The sequence below is a fragment of the Leopardus geoffroyi genome, chromosome E1 (genome assembly GCF_018350155.1).
Source record: "Leopardus geoffroyi isolate Oge1 chromosome E1, O.geoffroyi_Oge1_pat1.0, whole genome shotgun sequence".
Classification (NCBI taxonomy): Eukaryota; Metazoa; Chordata; class Mammalia; order Carnivora; family Felidae; genus Leopardus; species Leopardus geoffroyi.
The window spans coordinates 14,801,996-14,825,014 of NC_059330.1; the positions used below are offsets into that span (position 1 = coordinate 14,801,996).

Sequence of the window (23,019 nt, forward strand, 5' to 3'; positions counted from 1 at the left end):
GGCCTCTTCACAGCCGCCACCCGTGGAGGGAGGGTAGAGCCACATATGGCTTCGGAGCCTTCCTTTCCCCTCCCGTCCCTACATTCATCTACCTGCTTTTGCTCCAGAGGATTCTAGGGCTTGCTCAAATTACCTGCCAGTCTTTGATGGTACACAGGGTTAGAGGAGTTATCATTGGAATAAGACACGGAGAAAGCCATCAGGAAAGCTAACACAACAAGAAGGCATACATTTTCATAGTGCCACAAAGGATAAATGTTCCTGCCCATCAAAAGCTAAGCTTATGATAGCAATTAGGAAGTATATGTAACTCTAAGATGAACACATGTTATATGCCAGTCATATCTTTAAAAAAATTTTTTTTAAATATTTATTTTAGAGAGAGGCAGAGCACACGCAGGGGAGGGGCAGAGAGAGAGGGAGACACAGAATCCAAAGCGGGCTCCAGGCTCCGGGCTGTCAGCACAGAGCCCGACACGGGGATGCGGGGCTCAAATCCATGAACCGTGAGATCATGATCTGAGCCGAAGTTGGCCGCTTAACCGACTGAGCCACCCAGGCGCTCCTATGCCAATCATATCTTAACAAAAATAAAGTTTAAAAATAATTGGAAAGTATAAGCATCCAGCAAGTGAATTGGCTCAATAAATTTATACTTCCACATAGCCAAATACCAGTTAAAATTATGCAGATCTATTTTTATTGAAATAGCAAAGATGTCCATCCTATCATGCTAGGGGAAAAGCGTTACAGAATAGTATGCATAGTGTAATCCTACTTCAATTAAAACCACATTTCTATGCACATATGCATAGAAAAATCAGTTCTACAAGTGGCTACTGCTGATTTGTGGGATTATGGGTAATCTTGTTTTTTCTTATCTATAGGTTATTTTTCTCTAACAAACACAGATTACTTACATAAGAGATAATGGTCCAAAGAGTCCCCATTCCTTTCCTTTTCAACAGACATTAACAACACTTCTCAGCTTAATAACAAATATACTTAGTTGAGGTTTTCTCAATGAAAATAAAACATCTATACTCTAACCTTTTTGAGAAAAGCTGATTATTTCCAAAAGTGTTTAATAAAAACCAGAACTCCACCAATAAAGAGTGGATTATAAGACTAAGAGCTAACAAACCACATAAAAAGGTGGTGGGGGGTGGGGTAGGGGAGAGAAATCCTCTCTGAGATAAGGAAACAATCAATTGACTAGGGGAGCAGTGGCCTTCTAACAAGTGAAAAGGAAAGGAGACTCAACAACCTGTTTCATTTTCTATAAATAAAACCTTAGAAGGCATATTGCCAAAGAAACACAAGTCAATATAAACCTTTATACACTGGGCTGCCAAACTTCACTTTTAGACAGTATATTAATTATGTAGTCAATAACCACGGGTTTCATTAGTGTATTAAATACCACGATCAATATTATTTATACTTTTCCAAGACAGGCCACTCAGGAAAAAAAAAAAAAAAAAAAAAGCAGGGGAAGGGGAAATTTTGACCCTGCAGTTCAAAAAAGAATAGCACACTAGAGATTAGCAAGGCTTTAATGGAAAGCATAAAACACTGAAAATATGGACAGAAATCAGATTATTATCCTTTTATTTATTTTTTTTGTCTCTCACAGTGATACTGGAGGGAATCCAAGAACCATTTAAAATGAAGGCAAATGATTAGATTTTCCCTAATTGCTTAACGCTGATGTCATGGTGTACGCAAAATAAACATTGATTTCGGAGCGAAGAGAAATAGAACATGAACAGCCTTTCGAGGTAAACCATATCCAAGAGAATTCCAAGAAGTGCGGGCCAGAATCTATTTAGGCAATCCTCAGGGACCCACTTCTCTTAAGAGAGTAACTGTGGAGCCAATTTCTGATGCTCCTCTACTGGTGATCTGATTTTTAGAAGGGGAATCTGCTAAGCATCCTCCCTCCAGGAGGCTGCCCTTCCTGAGAACACCTCCATGGATTTGCTGGTTTGATCACGTGGTCACGGAGACGGAGCGAGCGGCAACTGATACAATGGTGTTGAGTCAGGGCAAGGTGGTAGGTCAGCGCTCTTCACGGGCCAGGGCCCGTGAGCAGAGGGCAGGGCGCCCGGCACTGGTAGATGGGAGACTGGTTACTGGGCTGAATGCTAGATGACCACCTCCAACCCACAATTTGTCAATCCAGAATCGTGCTGAAGACTGTAATTTTCTAGTCCGTGCTTTATAAGCAAGGTCAGACAGAAAAGAGCTTCCATAAAAATGGTTGAGGCCCCAGCCAAAAAGGGAAGTACAGCCCGACGACCGTCCTCTGAGACCAGAATGTGTCCAGTCAGTGGGCCTGAGAAAGGCCCTCTCTGTCTGTGCTGAGGAACAGGAGTCATCTCGCCTACAGCTGGCCGCTTCTTCCCAAAAGAGGACAGGTAAAGATGAGACCGACAGGACAGCCTCGTTCTCCACCTCCACAGAGGGCCGCCATACGCCTCACCGGCACGAATCAAAAACCAGGTCTTCCCGCTGCAGGCTGCCTGCAACACTGCCTGGGTGCTCGGGGAGGGATGTGCAGCAAATGCCAAGTGGCGGGTCGCGGCAACCGGATAGATAATTAATATGATTAGGAACACACAGAGCAAGCATGCTCTCGCTGACTGAAAAGCTCAGTCGCATAATTACCGTTTTCTTACTGGCTCACTGTCTGTACACATTTCAAAGCCTGGTTGGTGTTAGACTGCTGTGTAAACATCAATAAAATCCCAAAGTGCCAGATCATCGGCATTCCTGGGTACAATGGCTTTTTGTTTCTAGTTTTTTCACTCTTTTAAAGATGCATCTTAGGGTTGCAAACATTAGGAAGAATGATCTCTACGCTTTGGACTAATCTGTGAGTCTGTAATGAGTTAACATCTCCCCCAAGTGAACATTTATTATGAAGGCTAATTAATTGCTTTCCAGTTACAAGAACCCTTTGCATTCAAAGAAAGTAGGATTCACACACAGAGAAGCTTCTGTTTATTAAAACAAAGCAGGGGAAACAAAGAGCTTCTTCCTTCAAAATCCCTTCTATTTAACATAGCTTTAATCAAGAAATGAAACCTACAAATGCAAAAAATATGTACAGGTAGAAAAAGTATACGTTCCCAACCAAACTGCAACATTAATTGAAGTAAAAACTAAAGCAATGCTTTGTAGTTGCCTGGATGTCCCTGGGGGACAGCAAGTCAATGCTTATCAGCCTTCCTCAGAAGAGACAATTTTGATTAATATCAGACCCATCTGACTCAGTCTATTAAACCCTGAAGGAAGGATATTCTTCAGATATAAAAGACATGTCTTTGATTAATAATTCTACCCTATTGCCATTCCAAGCATTAACAACTCTGTGGCACCTCTAGAAAGGAAAGCCTTTGAATTCTAGAAAGACACACTAAAATACAGGTTCCGCACAGCCCCTTTTCGGCTCTCCCTCCGGAGAAGGAACCCAAGTTGTGAAGGTGTCACCACTGGAGAGGCGGAAACCCGAGCTACATAATTTATTTCACTGTCTGCAGATTTAGGGTCAATTACTTCTGACATAATTCCTGCTTGAAGATAATGAAATCTTAATATCACTGACAAAAGCCTGAAGACAGAGGGACTGGCACTACACCTCCCGCCAGCTGACCTGCTAGGTCGGACACAGTTTACACCTCAGCCACCTGAGCACACTGTCCTTTGCCTACCAATGGGTTCCAAGATGTGCCTGAGAGAGGAAGCGCCTAGTCCGCCGCAGAGAGGCTCTATGCACTGGGGAGCTAATGTGGAATTGTCACAAGGGGGGTTGGGGGGGGGGGGCTGCGGGCAGGAGTCTGTTTCATTTCAACTTGGCTTTTTCAAACTTCTGCCCAATCAGCACTGCTCTGCTCACATCATCAGTGCGTTTCTCTTGATGTTCATGATCAGCCTTCTGCCATATTCTCTGTAGTCCACGGGCTTCACGTCCATCACAGTGGCCTTAATTCGAGACTCATCCTTTGAGAAGAGAAAAGCAGTTCGTAAACGAAGGAAAGCCCGTGGCATGGAGCAGTGGTGATAACCCCCTTTGCTTTAGAGGTTTCAATGATCCCGGCAGGAGAAAACACAAAGGCATGCTGGATTTAGTGTTCAGTAATTCCAATACAGAAAAAGTCACAAGTAAGAGCCAAGTCCAGAATTCTGGGGCTGGGAGAGTGGGGAGAAGCCCCTCTCCTTCCCTCATCCTTCCCTCATGCTCCCGAGCACTCAGAAACCTAGAATCCAAATGGGATGGACCTAAGCGGGCTTATCAAGGCCGATTTATTTTCTTTGCCAAGGTGGAAACAGGAGCCCCAAGACGATGAGTGATGCGCTTAAAGCTACACAGTTAGTTCTGCAAGCGGTGTGAAAACAAAGGCACCTGAGGCAGAGGAGGGACACCTGGCCTGGGTCCCATCTCGGCTCTGCAACAGACCACCTCTCTGTGCCTCACCTTCCCGTCCATACCATGAGAGGCTGAATGACCCTTCAAATGGCCCCTGGATCTCACCTCAGACACTCTATCAGACATTTGCCTTCCTACTCATTTAATGCCCATAGAAACGAACACATCTGTTAGCAGAATACATCCATCAGGGTTAAGGTCTAATAGTGAAAAAGAATGGGAAACCCCAAAATAAGCAGAGATGTTTTCAGAAGCCTCCCTCCTCACTCGTTCATCAGGACTGTGCGGTGTCTTTAGAGGAAGCATGATGTGATACCCAGAAAGGATACACAGTGTAGTGCAGGGGCTCACACGCTCTAGTGTGTGTGCTCAGTAATCACTAGTCCGATTTATAAGCACGGTTAAGAACAAAGCTCTGAAGCTGGGGGCTGGAATCTTAGTTCTGCCACGTGCTGGCACAGGACTTGGGCAAATGACTTGTTCTCTGTAAGCCTACAGTTTCTCAGTGGTAAAACAGGGATAACATTAGTTCCTATACATCCAGGTTACTGGCAGGACCAAGTGAGATGATATATACAGTAAAAGGTGTAGAACAGTAACTGGCAGATAATAAGTGTCCAATAAATGCTGTTATATTATGACTATACAATTACATGATGTTACAGGCAACTTAAAGGAATTTTCAAGGTAATTTTAACTATGTGTGTTCTTTGTTTCATACACTAACTTTGGAGCTTAAACCTCATGGAAGATGTGAATCCACTAAACACCTTACCATTCTTTGTCAATACACAAACAAAAAACCCCAGGTTTTAACTGAAAAGACCATAAGCATTTTCTCCCCAGATGCTAGACACTGGACAAAACACTCAACCTCTCTAAGTTAGGTTATTCCTCTGAAAATGGAGATAATAACAGTACCTCAGTGCTGGGCAGACTCGAGGAGTGATAAACGCAGGGCACTTAGTACTAAGTCTGGCACACAGCAAGCAATGATGTGACAGCTGTCACTGCACTGTTGTTGTGGGTGACAAACAGTAGCATCCCACTGCTAGCCCTCCTGCATCCCAGGTGACCTCACTTACATTGTAGGTCTCTAGTTTCACCCTGATCTTGAATATGAAAGTTCGGAAGTTGGCATTCTGGAAAATTTCCTCAAATGCTTGCTCATTCTGCAAAAACAAATGTAAAACTTTAGGCATGGAAGCTACCAGACCATTTGAAAATATCTATTAAGATTTTTGAAGGGGCGCCTGGCTGGCTCAGTCGGAAGAGTGTGTGACTCCTGATCTCGGGGTTGTAGGTTCAAGCCCCACATTAGGTGTAGAGATTACTTAAAAATAAAATCTTTAGGATTTTGTTTTTAAAAAAGAGTTTTGAAAAGACTTTTGAGAAAAATCTCTCTCAAAAAAAAAAAAAAAAAAAAAAAAATTACCCCCAGTGGTTTGAATAGGAATGACTAATCTAAAGGCGATATTTCATTACATAAAACTGTTTGGGTAGAATTTTATTAAAATAATTAAAATACTCTACCTACAGTAGTCAAATTAATAGAGACAGAAAGTAGAATGGCTGCCGGTAGGGAGTGGGGGGACGCCTGGGTGGCTCAGTCTGTTAAGTGTCTGACTTCAGCTCCGGTCATGATCTCACGGCTCATGAGTTTGAGCCCCACATCAGGCTCTCTGCTGTCAGCACAGAGCCCACTTCAGATCCTCTGTCAGATCCTCAAAAATAAACAAACATTAAAAAAAAAAAAAAAAAAGGAAGAATGGTTGCCAGGGGCTGGGGGAAGGGGAAATGGAGTTACTATTTAATGCATGCACTGAACTTATACTTAAAAATGGTAAATTTTAGGTTATGCATATTTCAACATAATATAACAAAACAAAACCCAAAAAACGCTTAAGAATTTTTTTAAATGTTTATTTATTTTTGAGAGAGAGAGAGACAGAGAGACAGAATGTGAGCTGGGGAGGGGCAGAGAGAGGGAGACACAGAATCAGAAGCAGACTCCAGGCTCTGAGCTGTCAGCACAGAGCCTGACGCGGGGCTCGAACCCACAAACTGAGAGATCATGACCCGAGCAGAAGTCAGACACTTAACCAACTGAACCACCTAGGCGCCCCCCAAAAATCACACTTCTAAACTTTAAAAGTTTGTGATGGAATAGGGGCACCTGGGTGGCTCAGTTCATTGAGCAGACGTCTGACTCTTGATTTCAGCTCAGGTCATAATCTCAGGGTTGGTGGGTTCGAGCCCTACCTCAGGTTCTGTTCTGAGTGTGGAGCCTGCTTGGGATTCTTTCTCTCCCTCTGCCCCCCATCCCTCAAAATAAATAAATAAACTTAAAAAAAAAAAAAAGTTTGTGATAAAATACATCTGAGGCTCAGCATGTTCATCATAAATTAAGAATGGGGGGTGGACAGTAAGAAAAAAGCTCAAGTTGTTATACATGGTTTAAACCTCTACATTTACAGTGATTTGTGAGCAAATGAAGCCAGGGAGGTGGGGTGGGTAAAGACTAGGGAAAGTATGAAAAACAGTTCTCTCCTTCTTTATCTTACCCCTCAAATACTATTTAAACTTTTGTACCTTTTAAAAAATTTTTATTTATTTATTTTGAGAGAGAGAGAGAGAGAGAGAGAGAGAGACGGAGGGAGGGAGGTGGGCGGAGAAAGGGAGAGAGAGAATCCCAGGCAGGCTCCATGCTAACAGCATGGAGTCTGATGCCAGGCTCGATCTCATGAGTCATGACCTGACCTGAAATCAAGGGTCAGACACATAACCAGCTGAGCCACCCAGGTGCCCCTCCCTTTTTTGTTTTTTAAAAAAATTTTTTAATGTTTATTTTTGAGTGAGAGTATGAGTTGGGGGCGGGGGGGAGGGAAGGACACAGAATCTGAAGCAGGCTCCATGCTCTGAGCTGTCAGTACAGAGCTCAACGTGGGGCTTGAACTCATGAACCATGAGATCATGACCTGAGCTGAAGTCGGACTCTTAACCAATTGAGCCGCCCAGGCACCACTGCCCCACCACCCCCCCCCGCCTTTTTTTTTTTTTAAGTAATCTCTACACACAATGTGGGGCTTGAACTCACAACCCCAAAGATATGAGTCACAGGCTCCACCAGACTGGACCAGCCAGGTGCCCACTAATTACACTTACTTAAAGAAAAAAAAAAAAAAAAAAAAGTCTGGTAAACAGAGAGGGATCACAGAAAGCATTTAATGCATATAAACATGCATAAAATAAATTTGCAGTCCTCTGGGCCTTCAGATATATAAATAAAACAATGTGTTAAATCTTAAGAAAATTATATCAGCTGTCATTATTCTTCTAAGATTAGGGAAAGGCTGGAGTGCATACTCCAAGAATATCATGGTTCCTGAGGGAAGAGTTTCTATATGTCCTCATTCACCAGCAGTAAAAACAGTCAAATGTAATAAGCTCATAAAAAACCCTGAAAAGCTGCCTCAAGCCTTAAAATCTGATATGAAAATAAAGAACCAGGCAAAACAGATAAAAGACACCATCATATTTTAAAGTCAATTCCAGTTATTTCTATAAAAGGGCTTGTTGGCATTATTTTCAGAGATCTCACAAACAATTTAAAAAAGAGGTGTGTAGGGGGGGAGCCGAATGGACAGAACTGAAGATAGGAAAGAATAAGAGAAAAATGTGCCAAAACAAATGACAAATCTTTATTCTTAGTGGTTTTTACAAGTATTCTAACCAATCTGGAAGAAGTCGGAGAAAAATACACAGATAGATGCTAATTTGTGTGGCCCAGAAAACACAGCTTTCATTGGTCATCTTTACACATTTTATCTAAGTATCTTTCCTACATTTAGCATAATTAGTAATCTATTCCCTACATTAAATAAACCAAATATGTGAAAATAAGCATTTATCAAAATGAAACATAAAGTTACCTTATGAAAGTAAGTTACTTCATAAAATTCCATCTGAAGACCTAAAGTAGCAAGTACCTTCTATCTGAATTTAAACCAGGATTTGACTCAACTTTTCAGGATGGTGTATGTTAAAAGGGCACATCTGTACTTCAGGTTTCTTCAGAAGATGTCAAGTGACTGAGGGCACACCAACTTTTGTGTGCTAACAGTAACAGGAGAAATAAGTGGTTTACGCTTGTAAAATGCTGCTTTTAAAGCACTTATTTTTTAATTTTTTTTTTTTTTTTTAAGTAGGCTCCACACCCAACATGGGGCTTGAACTCACAATCCTGAGATCAAGAGCTGCATACTCTGCTGAGCCAGCCAGACACCCTTAAAACACTTTTATATACATTGCCTGATTACCTCATTGTTGGTACACCCAAAGTGGACAAATTTGACAGAATTAGATGAGTCTCAAATAATCATCAGACTGAGAAACTATATACAACACCCAAGAGAAATTTAAAAAACTTAAAGAGCAAAAGGGTGTTATTGGCAACTGTTACACTAATAATAAAAGAGGGGGCCAACCTTCTCTTTTAACTCCCCAATATAAGCAGTGGTTTGTCCAATGATGGCCTCCGCAGACTCCTGGAAACAGGTGACCCACTGATTCTCTTGAAAATCAGCAATATTTGCCTAAAAAACACATTACATATTAATTTAGCAAAGAAATAATAAAAGGAAGACACACTCAGGAGACTAGAAGATTAACTTTTTCCATTCATTAAAATAATTCCCAGGGGGAAAAAACCCCATTACTACCACATATGCTATATTCTTTCCAAAGAGTGTGAAAAATATCAAAGAAAGAACTTAAAATATAAGTCTGGATCACAGCAGGAACACGATATGCTGTGGGTATGTGATTTCAGATCTCAGTGGAGATAACAACCCAACTAAACTCTCCTTCAGACATGGAATCCAGGCACCCTGGACTTAGTTCCTTCCCCTCCAGCCGCAATGGCCTCTGGACTAAAGGTTCTGAATGAGCCTCCAATGAGTGAGGGCAGGTTCTCTGCATTTCAAGCTGTACATCCTTGTCACTAGTTCTGTAAGGCAATTCTCAGTCACTGCTGAGCACCCCAGACTACTTAAAAGCCTAAGTCAGGGGCCTTCCTCCAGTGGCCAAACTTACCTAGCAAAAGAAATGAGCTTGGATCAACTGTCTCCAACTGGACCATGATGTAAAATTAAATAGGGGAGAGTCAAGGAAGAAAGTGGGTCACAAAGAATCCATTTGCTGAAGTAAAAGTCTTAGTAGAAATAAGAAAGCACAGTTTTTTTGGGGTTTTTTTTTAAGGTGTCATTTGATGAGTCTACATTTTCACTTGGCATATACATGGAGCTTTAATATAAAAGTTATGATGGAAAAGTAAGGGGACAAGAAAAGTTACAAACACTCACATACACAAGAGAATGTGTCTCATCCCAGTTCACACCTACAGTCTGCTTACCGCGTGCCAGCATCCTAGAGGCAGAGCACCCTCAACAGGGTTGAGAATGGCACAACGAAGGGAACACGCTGGGTCCGCACCTTGTGAAACCAGTGCCCTGGGGTTCCACTATCTACAAGCCTCACAGAAAGGCTGATCAGCCATCTAGACAACCTTCTCCATTCTGGTTCGATGGAGTTTATGGTTTACAGGAATATAAAGCTTAAATGTAGAACTTTCCTGCTGACCTAACATTTTGAGGGGCAATTAGAATATAGAAAGGACAAGTAAAATCTTTTTTTTTTTTTTTATCTGAAAAGATTAAAAACATTTTTTTCTATCACAAGAGTTTTCACTGCAGGGGGAAAAAAAAAAAAAGGAAAATGCAGAAGAAACTAGAAATCAACCAGAAATAACCTCTATCAACAGTATGGTATTTGCCCGTTCAAGTCTGTTTTCTGTGTGTGTACCTACCTCAAGACTATATCGAACATATGATTTAAAATTTGCCATTTTCAATTAATAACCTGAACATTTATTCATGTCATCTTCAAATACTTTAACTGTGGAAAACTGTCAAATAAATGGCAAATTCTGATGCCTGCGTGGTATTCCACTCCACAGATAAAATAACGGAATTAACCACTAAAATATTAAGGAAGTTAAGTTGTATTGAACTTTTCAACATAACAGAGTAACAGATAACTTTACACAACTGTAACATCTCTGATGATTTCTTGGAAGAAATTCTCTCCAAGTGTTTAATGTGCCAGAAAACATAAATATTTTTAAGGCTCCTGATACGTTACTGCCAAATCACCTTCTAGAAAAATAGGAGAATGTCTATTTTTCTTATACCTTTATTATCATTCAGGATTATCATTTTTTTAAAGCACACCCTTCACTTTAAAGGTTTTAAAACCGAAAGAAACAATTCTTACAATGCAAAAAAGCCACACTCCCACATCAGCACACAGTCACATTCCCGAGAAGTCAGCTCTACCGAGGGCTAAGAGGAATAGATTATCTACAAGAAAAATAACTAAATATACGCATTGGCTGTATAATTACTGCTCTCCAGAAATGCCATTTCAAATTAATTTATCTTCATAACAGTTAGCAGGAGAGTGTCACCAATGCTGTAATTGTACTACATGCACAGCAACTGAAATCAGCTGGGCATCTAAATGCAACTCTGGTATGAAAAAAAGCTTTTAGTAGGAGAAAACAGACTGCTATTCAGCTGAGCGAAAGGCCCCTTACTTTTGTTCTTGTAGAATAAGAAGCTCTTTAGCACTTACTCGTCTGCAGGCTTCCTACCACAAGAGATCTTGTTTTGGCCCTCGTCTCTACCGTGGCGGGCGGGCACGTGGTAGGGGCTCGAGAAACACTACAGTGTCTCAACTACCCATTTTACTTACTGACAGGATCATGCGGTACTTGAAGCTGGGAAATTCACTATCACACTTCTCACAGCGGTACAATCCATTCTGTTGATCAATCACTTTCTTAAAGCAGTCCTGAGCTGGGCAGGCTTGATACATACAGTTCTCTTTGCGAAGAAACACAACTGTCGCCACACAGCTAAAATAGTCGGCCTTCAGGAGAAAAGAGTGACATGAGAGACCTGGAACACAGGGCCTACGTTCGAGAGGGACTCCGGGGCAGCCCAAGCTTGCCCTGACATATAAGTGGTAAGTGTTCACATATAGGAATCCTTAAGATCACAATGTGATTACAGGGAACGATTCATGCTATAGTTTCTGAAATCACTTGTGTGGACTGCAAAACCTACAAAGGTAATAAACTAAGCTTTAAAGCAGATTATTCCTAGGGTGACTAGGCTCAGTCCGACTTTGGCTTGCGTCAAAATCTCCAGGTTTGTGAGTTTGAGCCCCGCAGTCAGGCTCTGTGCTGACAGCTCAGAGCCTGGGCCTGCTTTGGATTCTGTGTCTCCCTCTCTCTCTGCCCTCCCCAGCTCGCGCTCTCTCTCTCAAAATTAGACATTAAAATAATAATAATAATAATAATAACAATAATAATGATGATAATAAAGCACATTATTCCTTAACGAGAAAAGTGAATCCTAAAGTAGACTAAATTAATTAAAAACAGAAAAAGACTATATGAAAAATAAAGATGTCAGGAGACACAGATTTGTTCCTTCCGTTCCTCTGACCCTCCAAAGGTTAACATCTAGGAAATACAGCGCAAGGCAGGAAAATCTAGTGCAGCGACGTTCAACTATCCTCCCACATTAAGAACAATAGTAGTGGTTTCTGGGGCCTGGAGTCATCTTCATCTTTGTCTAGGTCACAGTGGCAAACGTTTTCTGTAGAAAGCCAGACAGGAAATACTTTAGGCTTTACGAGCCTTTTGGTCAGAGTCCCTGTTGCAGCTACTCAACTCTGCTGCTGTGGCACAGAAGCATCCACAGACAATATGCAAATGAGTGCATGCAGCTGTGTGTCAACCCCTGGTCTAAGCCATCCGGGTGGAGAAATCACTGATAAGTAAATGTAGCAAAGGACTAAGTCATGTGCTTGGACTTTATGTTGTTGTTATTGGTTTTGCTTTTTAACTCTCACAGAAAGGATACAGGGTAAATAATTTTGAGGGGTGAGCAGTTCCCTCTGGGTGTACTCTGAATTCGGAGCCAGGTCAGCAATCTCTGGGGCTTCCCAATGTCTTAGAACAAAGAAGGAAAAACCCAATAATATGGATATTTAAAGAGATTTGTTGAGCCCTCTATCTAGAAGGCTCTAGAGAAAATAAGTCTCCTAGGAGAATGCCTATAGAATTTTCTGTATTTTTAGGTAAGGTCCAGATTCAATTCATGACTTTATTTATTTTTTTAATTTTTTTTTTTTTAACGTTTATTTATTTTTGAGACAGAGAGAGACAGAGCATGAACGGGGGAGGGTCAGAGAGAGAGGGAGACACAGAATATGAAACAGGCTCCAGGCTCTGAGCAGTCAGCACAGAGCCTGACGCGGGGCTTGAACTCACGGACCGCGAGATCGTGACCTGAGCTGAAGTCGGACGCTTAACCGACTGAGCCACCCAGGCGCCCCAATTCATGACTTTAAAGTACAGGTACAGGGGCGCCTGGGTGGCTCAGTCGGTTAAGCGTCCGACTTTGGCTCAGGTCACGATCTCATGGTTCGTGGGTTCGAGCCTCGCATTGGGCTCTGTGCTGAAAGCTCAGAGCCTAGAGCCTGTTTCATATTCTGTGTCTCCCTCTCTCTCTGTCCCTCCCCTGCTTGCACTCTCTCTCTCTCAAAAATAAACATTAAAAAAAAAATTAAAAAAATAAAGTTTAGGTACAAATGGGTACTTTCCAGGCATGATTTTTCTTTTCTTCTTCCTCTTCTTCTTTTTAATGTTTACTTACTGTGAGGGAGGGAGGGAGGGAGGGAGGGAGGGAGGGAGAGGCAGAGAGAGAGAGGGAGGGGCAGAGAGGGAAGGAGAGAGAGAGAATCCCAAGCAGGTTATGTGCTATGACCACAGAGCCCAACATGGGCTCAATCCCACAACTGTAAGATCATGACCCGAGCTGATATCAAGAATCAGATGCTTAACTGACCGAGCCACCCAAGCGTCCCTGATTTCTTTTTCTTTCTTTCTTTTTTTTTAAAGTAACCTCTATACCCAATGTAGGACCCAAGATGAAGAGTCACCTGCTCTTCTGATTGAGCCAGCCAGGTGCCCACAGGCCTGATTTATTACACACAGTCTACCTGTAGATCTAAGAAGAAAATTGGGACAAGAGAACCTGAAGAGTGGCTGTTCCTATGACAAGACAATACCTATCTGTCTAATGTTTAAGTCTCAAGATGCCATATGACGGCATCATCAGATGCTGTTGACGACAATGAGGGATAAGGGAGTATAGTGAAACGAGGGGGAAAGGAATAAAAACTGTATTATATAATATGAAAACAATAAAAGTAGGAATTGCTCTTTTGGGGAGCATAAAGGAGAAATAAATGACTTAAATAATGAACTGCTGGCAGAATACAGGTTTAGATCAAGACAGGAAGAGAGTCATTACATACAAACATTGAAAGGAAGCTGCAACTGAAGTCAAATACCAGAGCCGATTCCCATCAGAGAACAGTGGCAAAATCTCAGCCCGTGAGAGTTTAATACTGTACAGCCAGTGAGGGCACGTGTGAACTGCCTGATGTCTGACCCTGAGCCTGACTAATGCTCAGTGTTAGCTATAACCTCAAAACCCACCTTCTTGGTGTGTGGGCACTTCACCTTGCAGGCACAATCAGCAAAAACAAACATAGACCCGAAGTTATTACCACTTCATCAGGATCCCTCTAAGAATTAACTCTCTAAGTCAGTTTCTAATGTTTTTCTGCCGCAGGATATCTGAGGGATATGACATAGCCTATTAGTAAGCATGACTCCCTCACTCTGGTGATTCTCAACTGTCACGCCATGCTCTGGTCAGACCTCCAGGTAAGAATCACAGCTCTGAATGAATGTCTGACAGGTGGCACCAGAAATCAGGTTGGAAAACTCATCCTTCTGCACACTCTACATGCTTTTGTGAAGAAAGTTAGGAATGTACCTTGTCACCATGGCCTAGGTTCTCTGATTTAACCTCATATAGAGTTTTCCAGTTGGTGTTGCTACCTCCTGTTCCTCCACTCTTTAGATCAGAGATGGAAACACCATCTAAGGCTTGTCCTTCAGAGTCAAACCTGAAAAATAAACAAAGAACAACAGGTACTTTATTATACTTATTGAATATGCTACTTGTTTCTAGACATCAGAGGCTATTCACTAGCCCCCCACCTGTCCTACATTCATAGGTCGTGGTCACATGGGCTGAAATGATTATGTTCCTCCTTGTATCTTAAGCCAACTGCAGGAAGTGAATGACCTCTTTTCATCTCAATTGCTCTGATGCCCCCCAGTGGTCAAGAAAGACAGTGCCAGAATATCACAGAACCTTTTCTTAAATTAGCATCTGTTATACACAGTTCTTTAGGCTACTGATGCTCATTCTCAGCAAGTAGCCACATTTTTATCATCACTGAACTGTATCAGTATAGAAAGTGACAGTCAGCATACTGACTGTCACGTTTTTTGTGGCAAAAAAAAAAAATTTCATGGTAAAAGATCTTACAAGCCTGATAGAGAATCTAAAGATTACGTAACCCGAAATAATTTAAGATATTATCTATTTTCTTGTAGATTTATCTTAGTGAGGTTCTACCTATGCCAATATTAAAATTAACATTAATTTGTGTTGCATTATGATTAAAACTGATTATATTTCCTGAACACATATCAGCTGACATGAAGGAAAACGGCTCAGAAACATACTTGGGGGAGGGAGGAGTCAGTCTGAGATTAAAAACATGCCAATGTCATCTAAAAGGAGGATAAGTGAAAGCTAACCACAGAGAGAGCAGGCTCCTTAAAAAGGGACCATGTCACAGAATGGGTGCTGCCCTAAGCTGCAGACAATTGCCTTCACATTCTGTCAGGGAAGCGGCTAAATCCGTCACAGAAGCACAGCAAGGTCCATAAATCCGTTTCACCACTATCTACACCAGTTTACGGTTTCAAAAACTCCAAGGAGACATTTGCCACCAAAGATAACTCATCAGGAATCAACAGAGCAAAGACTGAAGCAGCCCTTCTTACAATAAAAAAATTCCACATTGGAAAAAAAAAAAAAGAAAACAACAAAAACCCCTCCGCATTGTTACAACCAAGATCAAACATCTCCAACCCATGCCTAGGTGGGGTGTGTGCAGTGAACTTCTCTCTGATCAACGGCAGGTTATTTTATTCTGGAGACAGCCATGTCTTTTTATGTTGACCAGGATCACTGTTAGTGACAAGTAAAATATGAAGACCTTAATGTGGGCATGCCATTAACCTGGGGTCAAGCTCTAGAGCCTGAAAGAAAATCAAGCGAGAAGGACAGACCACAGCTGTGGTTATTTCTGGTCAGACTATGAGCGGGACCTGCCCTATAATGCAATGCCAGCTACCAGAATAGTTAAATATAGATACGTGTGGACCATACTCAGGAGGCTGGCTTAAGTGTCACAAACACTCTAGTAGATGTTTCATGAAACTACTCAAACACTAGTGCTACTACTGGTTCACATTACACTCAAAATAAAAGTGAGAAGTATGTCACAGGAGCGAATTCTTTAATCACTAAAACCCTAAGACAGAGGTGGAAACCAATACAATCCCCTGGGACTACAGCTACACAAATTATTTAAGCTCAAGCTAAAGTGTTTTTCCCTGACCACATCAATTCTTGCACACTATGTTTCAGTTTGAAGTGCTCTTTAAAGGCAGAGTTTTAACACCCTAAAAAGCCAGATATAGTGCGATCTCAACAGGCTCTCATCCGAGTGCCTGGGAATAACAATGCAGTGCCAACAAGAGCCCACTGTTTCCATTGCACTTTATCAGAGTCCAGTGAACACACCGGAAGATGTGCTCAGCACCAACAACTGGACAGAACAGGGAAGTACACTCTTCGCCCACACCACAGAAGCCCACAGCTTTAAACCTAGGAAAGAAAGCTGGCTCTAGCTTACGGTCCCTCGGGTCCCGGCTGGAACAGCCTGGCCCCACCCTACTTTGGCAGGATAGAGGTCAGCATGCGGCACGTCCATGCTAACTGCCTCCTCCGGAATCTCTGGGTTTGTCATGGGATTACAGGCTTGTCAGTTTAAGGGCTTTAAAGCCATCCTCTCAGAAGGCATAATGCCTCTGAGAAATATAGGAACTGCTCCATTCGGTAACAAAGCCCTCTGTTCTGCAGACAGCTCACATACTGATCATAAGAACCAAAAGAGCCACTTCTTCTCAAAGGCCAGGCTCAAATGACCCCTTGGTTTAGCCCCAAAATACCTACCATCCACGAAGCTTATAGGCCTCCGGGATGTCAGGATTCACAATGACCGTGCTTGAAGACAGTACAGAGAGGCTCCGTCCACCAAAATCAGAAACTCTGGCTCCTTTGATAGCCATCACAGGTTGTCTAGAACCATCAAATCTATCAGCCTGGGTAACAACAAAAACACCAATCAAATACAGTGAACAGGTGTCACTGTCAGGAAGAACACACAGAACATTTTTTTTTTTTTTTAATTTTTTTTTTAACGTTTATTTATTTATTTATTTATTTTTTTTTTTTTTTAATTTTTTTTTCAACGTTTATTTATTTTTGGGACAGAGAGAGACAGAGCATGAACGGGGGAGGGGCAGAGAGAGAGAGGGAGACACAGAATCGGAAACAGGCCCCAGGCTCCGAGCCATCAGCCCAGAGCCCGACGTGGGGCTCGAACCCACGGACCGCGAGACCGTGACCTGGCTGAAGTCGGACGCTTAACCGACTGCGCCACCCAGGCGCCCCTAACGTTTATTTATTTTTGAGACAGAGAGAGACAGAGCATGAACGGGGGAGGGTCAGAGAGAGAGGGAGACACAGAATCTGAAACAGGCTCCAGGCTCTGAGCTGTCAGCACAGAGCCCGACGCGGGGCTCGAACTCACGGACCGTGAGATCATGACCTGAGCCGAAGTCGGACGCTTAACCAACCAAGCCACCCAGGCGCCCCACACAGAACATTTTTATAGAAAACAAGGAACACAGTCAATAGTAGAATAAATGCAATAAAATAGTACATGGAATCTATCCAAGTTAACCTCACTCACAGGAATCTGTTCAAAGATACATTAAAACTAATCTAGGGTTAGAAGATCACCTCTCTGTATAAAACTTAAATCATAGCATACCTCACAAAAGTAAATCAAATAAAGAATTTCAAATATTCCCTAGACAGCTCAATCCTTCATTAGGAAGGGCCTACATGGCCAAGGCCCCACAACTCTTTTTTTTTTTTTAATTTTATTTTTTTTAATTTACATCCAAATTAGTTAGCATATGGTGCAACAATGATTTCAGGAGTAGATTCCTCAGTGCCCCTTCCCCATTTAGCCCATCCCCCCTCCCACAACCCCTCCAGTAACCCTCTGTTTTCCATATTTAAGAGTCTCTTCTGTTTTGTCCCCCTCCCTGTTTTTATATTATTTTTGTTTCCCTTCCCTTATGTTCATCTGTTTTGTCTCTTAAAATCCTCATATGAGTGAAATCATGTATTTGTCTTTCTCTAATTTCGCTTAGCATAACCCACAACTCTTAAGACAAGACAGCCACCCAGCTCTTTACATCTCTGCCTTCTGCACACGCTCTGACTGCTCAGTACAAAGGCTTACATCTTCTCCCCACAGAGTAGTGGTCACCACTTTCCCTGACATGTCCATCAAATAGATGTCTCTCTTCGAAACTTCTCTGTTGTTAGACTTCACTGTGATTTTGGTGGCATCTTCATAGCTCTTGCAGATCCCAATTATGTCTAAAATACAAGCACAATGTGTTAGCAAAAAAACGGTCAAAGCTCCCATTACAGCATGATCCAAGGTTGAATGGCGAGCACTTAAGTCTTACATTTCCCTTACATGTTGCAAACAAAAACTAATAATCGCAACTCTCTTTGCTCTCATTTGCAGACTTACCTATCAGAGAATCTTTAGACTTATTCTCCAGGTCACCAATCGCTGTGAAATCAAACTGAACTGTTGGTAAATGATGACCATCTTCACAGGGCACGATGGAAGTCTCATTATTGAAGGTCATCTCATAGTCATTTTTAACAGCTGTGAACTGTTTGTTAGCAATCTTCAGGGTGCCTTTAGAGATGTAATAGACCTGCAAAAGAGGCAAGCTGTGGAACGTGGGGAGTCTATCAGATTAAACCACAAATTCCTTACCACTACGCAGTTCTCCGAAGGACGAGAGTCCCCCATGCCACTCAACTGTTTCAGTTCTCAACGCGACACCACCATACCTTGTTCATGTCAATAAGGGGAAAAAACTTGTCCACTTGCTCGTTGAAAGCAGTAGCTCTGATTTCACCCTGCAGAAACAAGCAAGAACCGGTTAGAATTGTGTCCATCAAGTTTTACCACTGAAAAGCAGGACACCGTGGTGTCAAAATGACATCTTTAAGCAGTAACACAAGCACAAATGGGATGTGTGAGAGGTCTACAGATGCCCCAGAAACACGTATTTTGTGGTCACACATTCAAGCTATCAACCCCAGCCAACACCTTGGGTTTAACTAGCTGATCCTGTTACAGTGCTTTATGAACCTCAAATTAGAACCCTAAAAACAAGGCAAAACAAAAAAACCCACAATGAACCTAGTGATTTTAATATTCTGACAACAGAAATAAAAACAAATTTTGAACACTGACACGAATGAAGCCCACAAGGAAGCGTGATGAGCCAAATGAATCACCAGCTGCCCTCACGTTGGCGGCAAGCGAGGGATGGATATATTCGGGAGTCACTGTCAAAATGTTACAATAAGTCACGTTTTCAAGTTGCTTGTGATTTGATTTTCACTTTACTTTTCCGTCAGTCAAAATACTATAGATGGGGACACGCGGCTGGCTCATTGGTGGAGCACGTGACTCTTGATCTCGGGGTTATGAGTTTAAGCCCCACGCTGGGTGTAGAGATTACTTAAAAATAAAATCTTCACTTAAAAAACAAAAACTAGGGGCGCCTGGGTGGCTCAGTCGGTTAAGCGGCCGACTTCGGCTCAGGTCATGATCTCGCAGTCCGTGAGTTCGAGCCCCGCGTCAGGCTCTGGGCTGACAGCTCAGAGCCTGGAGCCTGTTTCAGATTCTGTGTCTCCCTCTCTCTGACCCTCCCCCGTTCATGCTTTGTCTCTCTCTGTCTCAAAAATAAATAAACGTTAAAAAAAATTTTTTTTTAAAAAAACAAAAACTATAGATGGATAAGAAACTTAAAAAGGCTCAAATTTTTGCCAACTGACAGATCAGACCAATAATTTGGTAAAAAATTAGGTTCTGATACTGATTCTGCCATCACACAGTCAATACATTTGGGATATCACTCCATCTTCCAAAAACTAAAAACCCAAAACAAACCACCAATTTTTTCCCCGCCCTTGCAGAAGTTTGAACCAATAGGAAATAGGCAGCAGCTTGAAAACAATGTGTGAAGTACATACTAGGAATTATAAATAAAACTAACAAACAGCTAACGAGACTGTCGAGAGATTCCACAACTTGGATGTTTTGTCTCTTCATCATGCTTTGGTTTTGTTTAAGTATAGAGTTTGCACAGCCAGAATCCATCTCCCACAAAACCACTCACTTTTCTTTTTAAAAAAAAAAATTTTTTTTAACGTTTATTTATTTTTGAGACAGAGAGCGAGCGAGCATGAGCGGGGGAGGGTCAGAGAGAGAGGGAGACACAGAATCCCAAACAGGCTCCAGGCTCTGAGCGGTCAGCACAGAGCCTGACACGGGGCTCGAACTCACGGACCGCGAGGTCATGACCTGAGCCGAAGTCGGCCGCTTAACCGACTGAGCCACCCAGGCGCCCCAACCACTCACTTTTCTTTTTTTTTTTTTTTTTTTTTTTTTTCAACGTTTATTTATTTTTGGGACAGAGAGAGACAGAGCATGAATGGGGGAGGGGCAGAGAGAGAGGGAGACACAGAATCGGAAACAGGCTCCAGGCTCTGAGCCATCAGCCCAGAGCCTGACGCGGGGCTTGAACTCACGGACCGCGAGATCGTGACCTGGCTGAGGTCGGACGCCTAACCGACTGCGCCACCCAGGCGCCCCTAACCACTCACTTTTCAAGGTGGCTGTTGTATGCCTTCTGCTGTGGCCCAAAGCAACACTTTGCTCATAACCAGACATCACCTCTCAGGGCTTCAACTTAGCCTGCTAACAAGTCAGACAGAGCGTCTCTGCTTTCTACTGCTCATGAGGCTGCTTATACATTTAAAAAACTAATTATTGGGCACCCTGGGTGGCTCAGTTGTTAAGCATCTGACTTCAGCTCAGGTCATGTTCTCACGGTTGGTGAGTTCAAGTCCAACATTGGTTGAGCATGAGCCCTGCTTCTCTCTCTCTCTGCCCCTCGCTCACCTGCCTCTGCCCCCAAACAAACAAACAAATAAATTTCTACAAATGCTTTCATTTAAAATCAAGGATTTTAAAAGTGCCTGGTTGGTTCAGTTGGTACAGCACATGGCTTTTTTTTTTTAAGTAATCTCTACACCCAACGTGGGGCTCAAACTCACTATGCCGAGATCAAGAGTCACATGCTCCATCGAATGAGTCAGCTGGATTCCCCGAGAATGTGACTCTTGATCTCAGGGTCATGAATTCCAGGCCCCTGTTGGGTGTGGAGCCTATCTAAAAACAATAATTTAAAAAAATTGCTTTTCAATAAAGTAAAATAAAACGAAGGATTTTATTTAAGACCTTTAACCCTTTACACACAGACAGCCATCAAAAGAATACAGAGGGGAAAAACCACAATAACAATCATGTTTATTTTTGGCCTAATACTGTTCCTCAACTCATAGGCCTGCACAGAGATGAGCCCTCTGTTTCTTAGGCTCCTCCTATTTCCCCACTTGACAAATACTCACACTTTCATCAACCAGTTCTAGGGAGAAGAGCTTCCCTTCCCCCCGGGAATTACTCCAGGTACGGATCTGACTTTTGTTGGTAACTCGAGCACAGATAGTCCACCTAGAAACCAAATAAGATTATGTTAGTGCTCAGTCTTACGTGGGAAATGTCTAAAAGGGTGCCCTATTATCTTCCTATAGTCTTTCTTATCTTATGCATATTCCATTTTTCAATATAAGCTGTATTTTAATCCAGCTAATTAAAACCCCAAAAGGACATACAGGTTTGACAGTTTATAGAATAAGCAAGTAGTAAAACATACGAGATGATTTAACACTAACTCATTCTCCTGTCAAATTAGTAAATTTATAAACCCTCTCCCTTCTCCAAAAAACATCACCAAGGCAACGGTATCCCCTTAATGAAAGGTTCTAAGCTAGAAAATGCAGTAATACCAGCAATTATATTTTGCCACTATTTTCAATTATGGGAACTGATAAAACTGGTGTCAAACTTCTGTCTCCATTCTAACACACACTGAATATAAATACAAAATTATGGAACACGGTATTGGTGAGCTACCAAAGGAAAACACACCAAAGTAGTATGACCTCAGACAGAGGCCACTAAAAAAAGGAGGCACAAGATTCAATCAATATCCAGTCTTGGTGCCTATCCTGGTTGGCACGTGTTGGGCACATTAGTTACCTTACCCCTACACTGCAAAGAGTTGAAGAATGAATAAAAACATAGCTGAAAGAACTCTGAAAAGAGAATTCACTCATTCTCAACTGCTAAAATCAAATGGAAAAGAAATATATATAGGAAATATCCAGGGGTGCCTGAGTGGCTCAGTTGGTTAAGCGTCTGACTTTGACTCAGGTCATGATCTCATGGTTCGTGAGTTCGAGCCCTGTGTTGGGCTCTGTGCTGACAGCTCAGAGCCTGGAGCCCACTTTAGATTCTGTGTCTCCCTCTCTCTCTGCCCCTCCCCCGCTCATGAGCTGTCTCTCTCTCTCTCTCTCTCTCTCTCTATCTCTCTCCTTCAAAAATAAATACACATTAAAAAAAAAAAAGAAATATCCATTCAGGGTATAGTAATGCAGTTATACTAATAATACAGATTTTTTTAGTCACCTAAATCATACTAACAATTTTTAGACTAAAAGTCACTTACTTATATGATGAGAAGATGAAATGTCTTCTGAATTACAACAAATATTTATTTTTTACTCCTGATGATAAATGGATTCTTTAAGGCATTAAATATTTTTCAAATCAAATTCTTTCAAAATTAATGAAACTCCATAATCTACAGTAGATTGCTTTTCTTGCCCTTTTTTTTTTTTTTTTTAAACATTTATTTATTTTTGAGAAAGAGTAAGCTGGGAAGAGGCAGAGACAGAGAAGGAGATACAGAATCTGAAGCAGGCTCCAGACTCTGAGCTGTCAGCACAGAGCCCAACGTGGGGCTCGAACTCACAGAGCGTGAGATCATGACCTGAGCTGAAGCCGGACGCTTAACCGACTAAGCCACCCAGGAGCCCCATTCTTGCCATTCTTTTATGATAAAAGAATTAATGGTTGCCACAATTTGTACCCTCTTCCCCCTCTGGAGGGAGAAAAAGAGATGAAACTTACTTTATGTATGATAGCCCTGAGGTTCGCATATATGT

At 42.0% G+C, this 23,019-nt stretch overlaps 1 protein-coding gene across 1 annotated transcript in view; it reads right to left on the reverse strand.

Annotated features, from left to right (window-relative positions):
* Window positions 1–2,989: 2,989 nt before the first annotated feature.
* RPA1 (replication protein A1) overlaps window positions 2,990–23,019 on the reverse strand; it is a 75,989-nt gene continuing 55,959 nt past the window's right edge. Inside the window, exons 8-17 of the mRNA XM_045490445.1 lie at window positions 21,361–21,463; window positions 18,727–18,795; window positions 18,395–18,587; window positions 18,095–18,234; window positions 16,732–16,880; window positions 14,410–14,542; window positions 11,246–11,422; window positions 8,920–9,027; window positions 5,518–5,604; window positions 2,990–4,005 (exon numbers count right to left, since the gene is read on the reverse strand). Coding sequence (XP_045346401.1) covers window positions 3,898–4,005; window positions 5,518–5,604; window positions 8,920–9,027; window positions 11,246–11,422; window positions 14,410–14,542; window positions 16,732–16,880; window positions 18,095–18,234; window positions 18,395–18,587; window positions 18,727–18,795; window positions 21,361–21,463 — 1,267 coding nt within the window. The 3' untranslated portion in view covers window positions 2,990–3,897. The remainder of the gene's footprint in view (window positions 4,006–5,517; window positions 5,605–8,919; window positions 9,028–11,245; window positions 11,423–14,409; window positions 14,543–16,731; window positions 16,881–18,094; window positions 18,235–18,394; window positions 18,588–18,726; window positions 18,796–21,360; window positions 21,464–23,019) is intronic.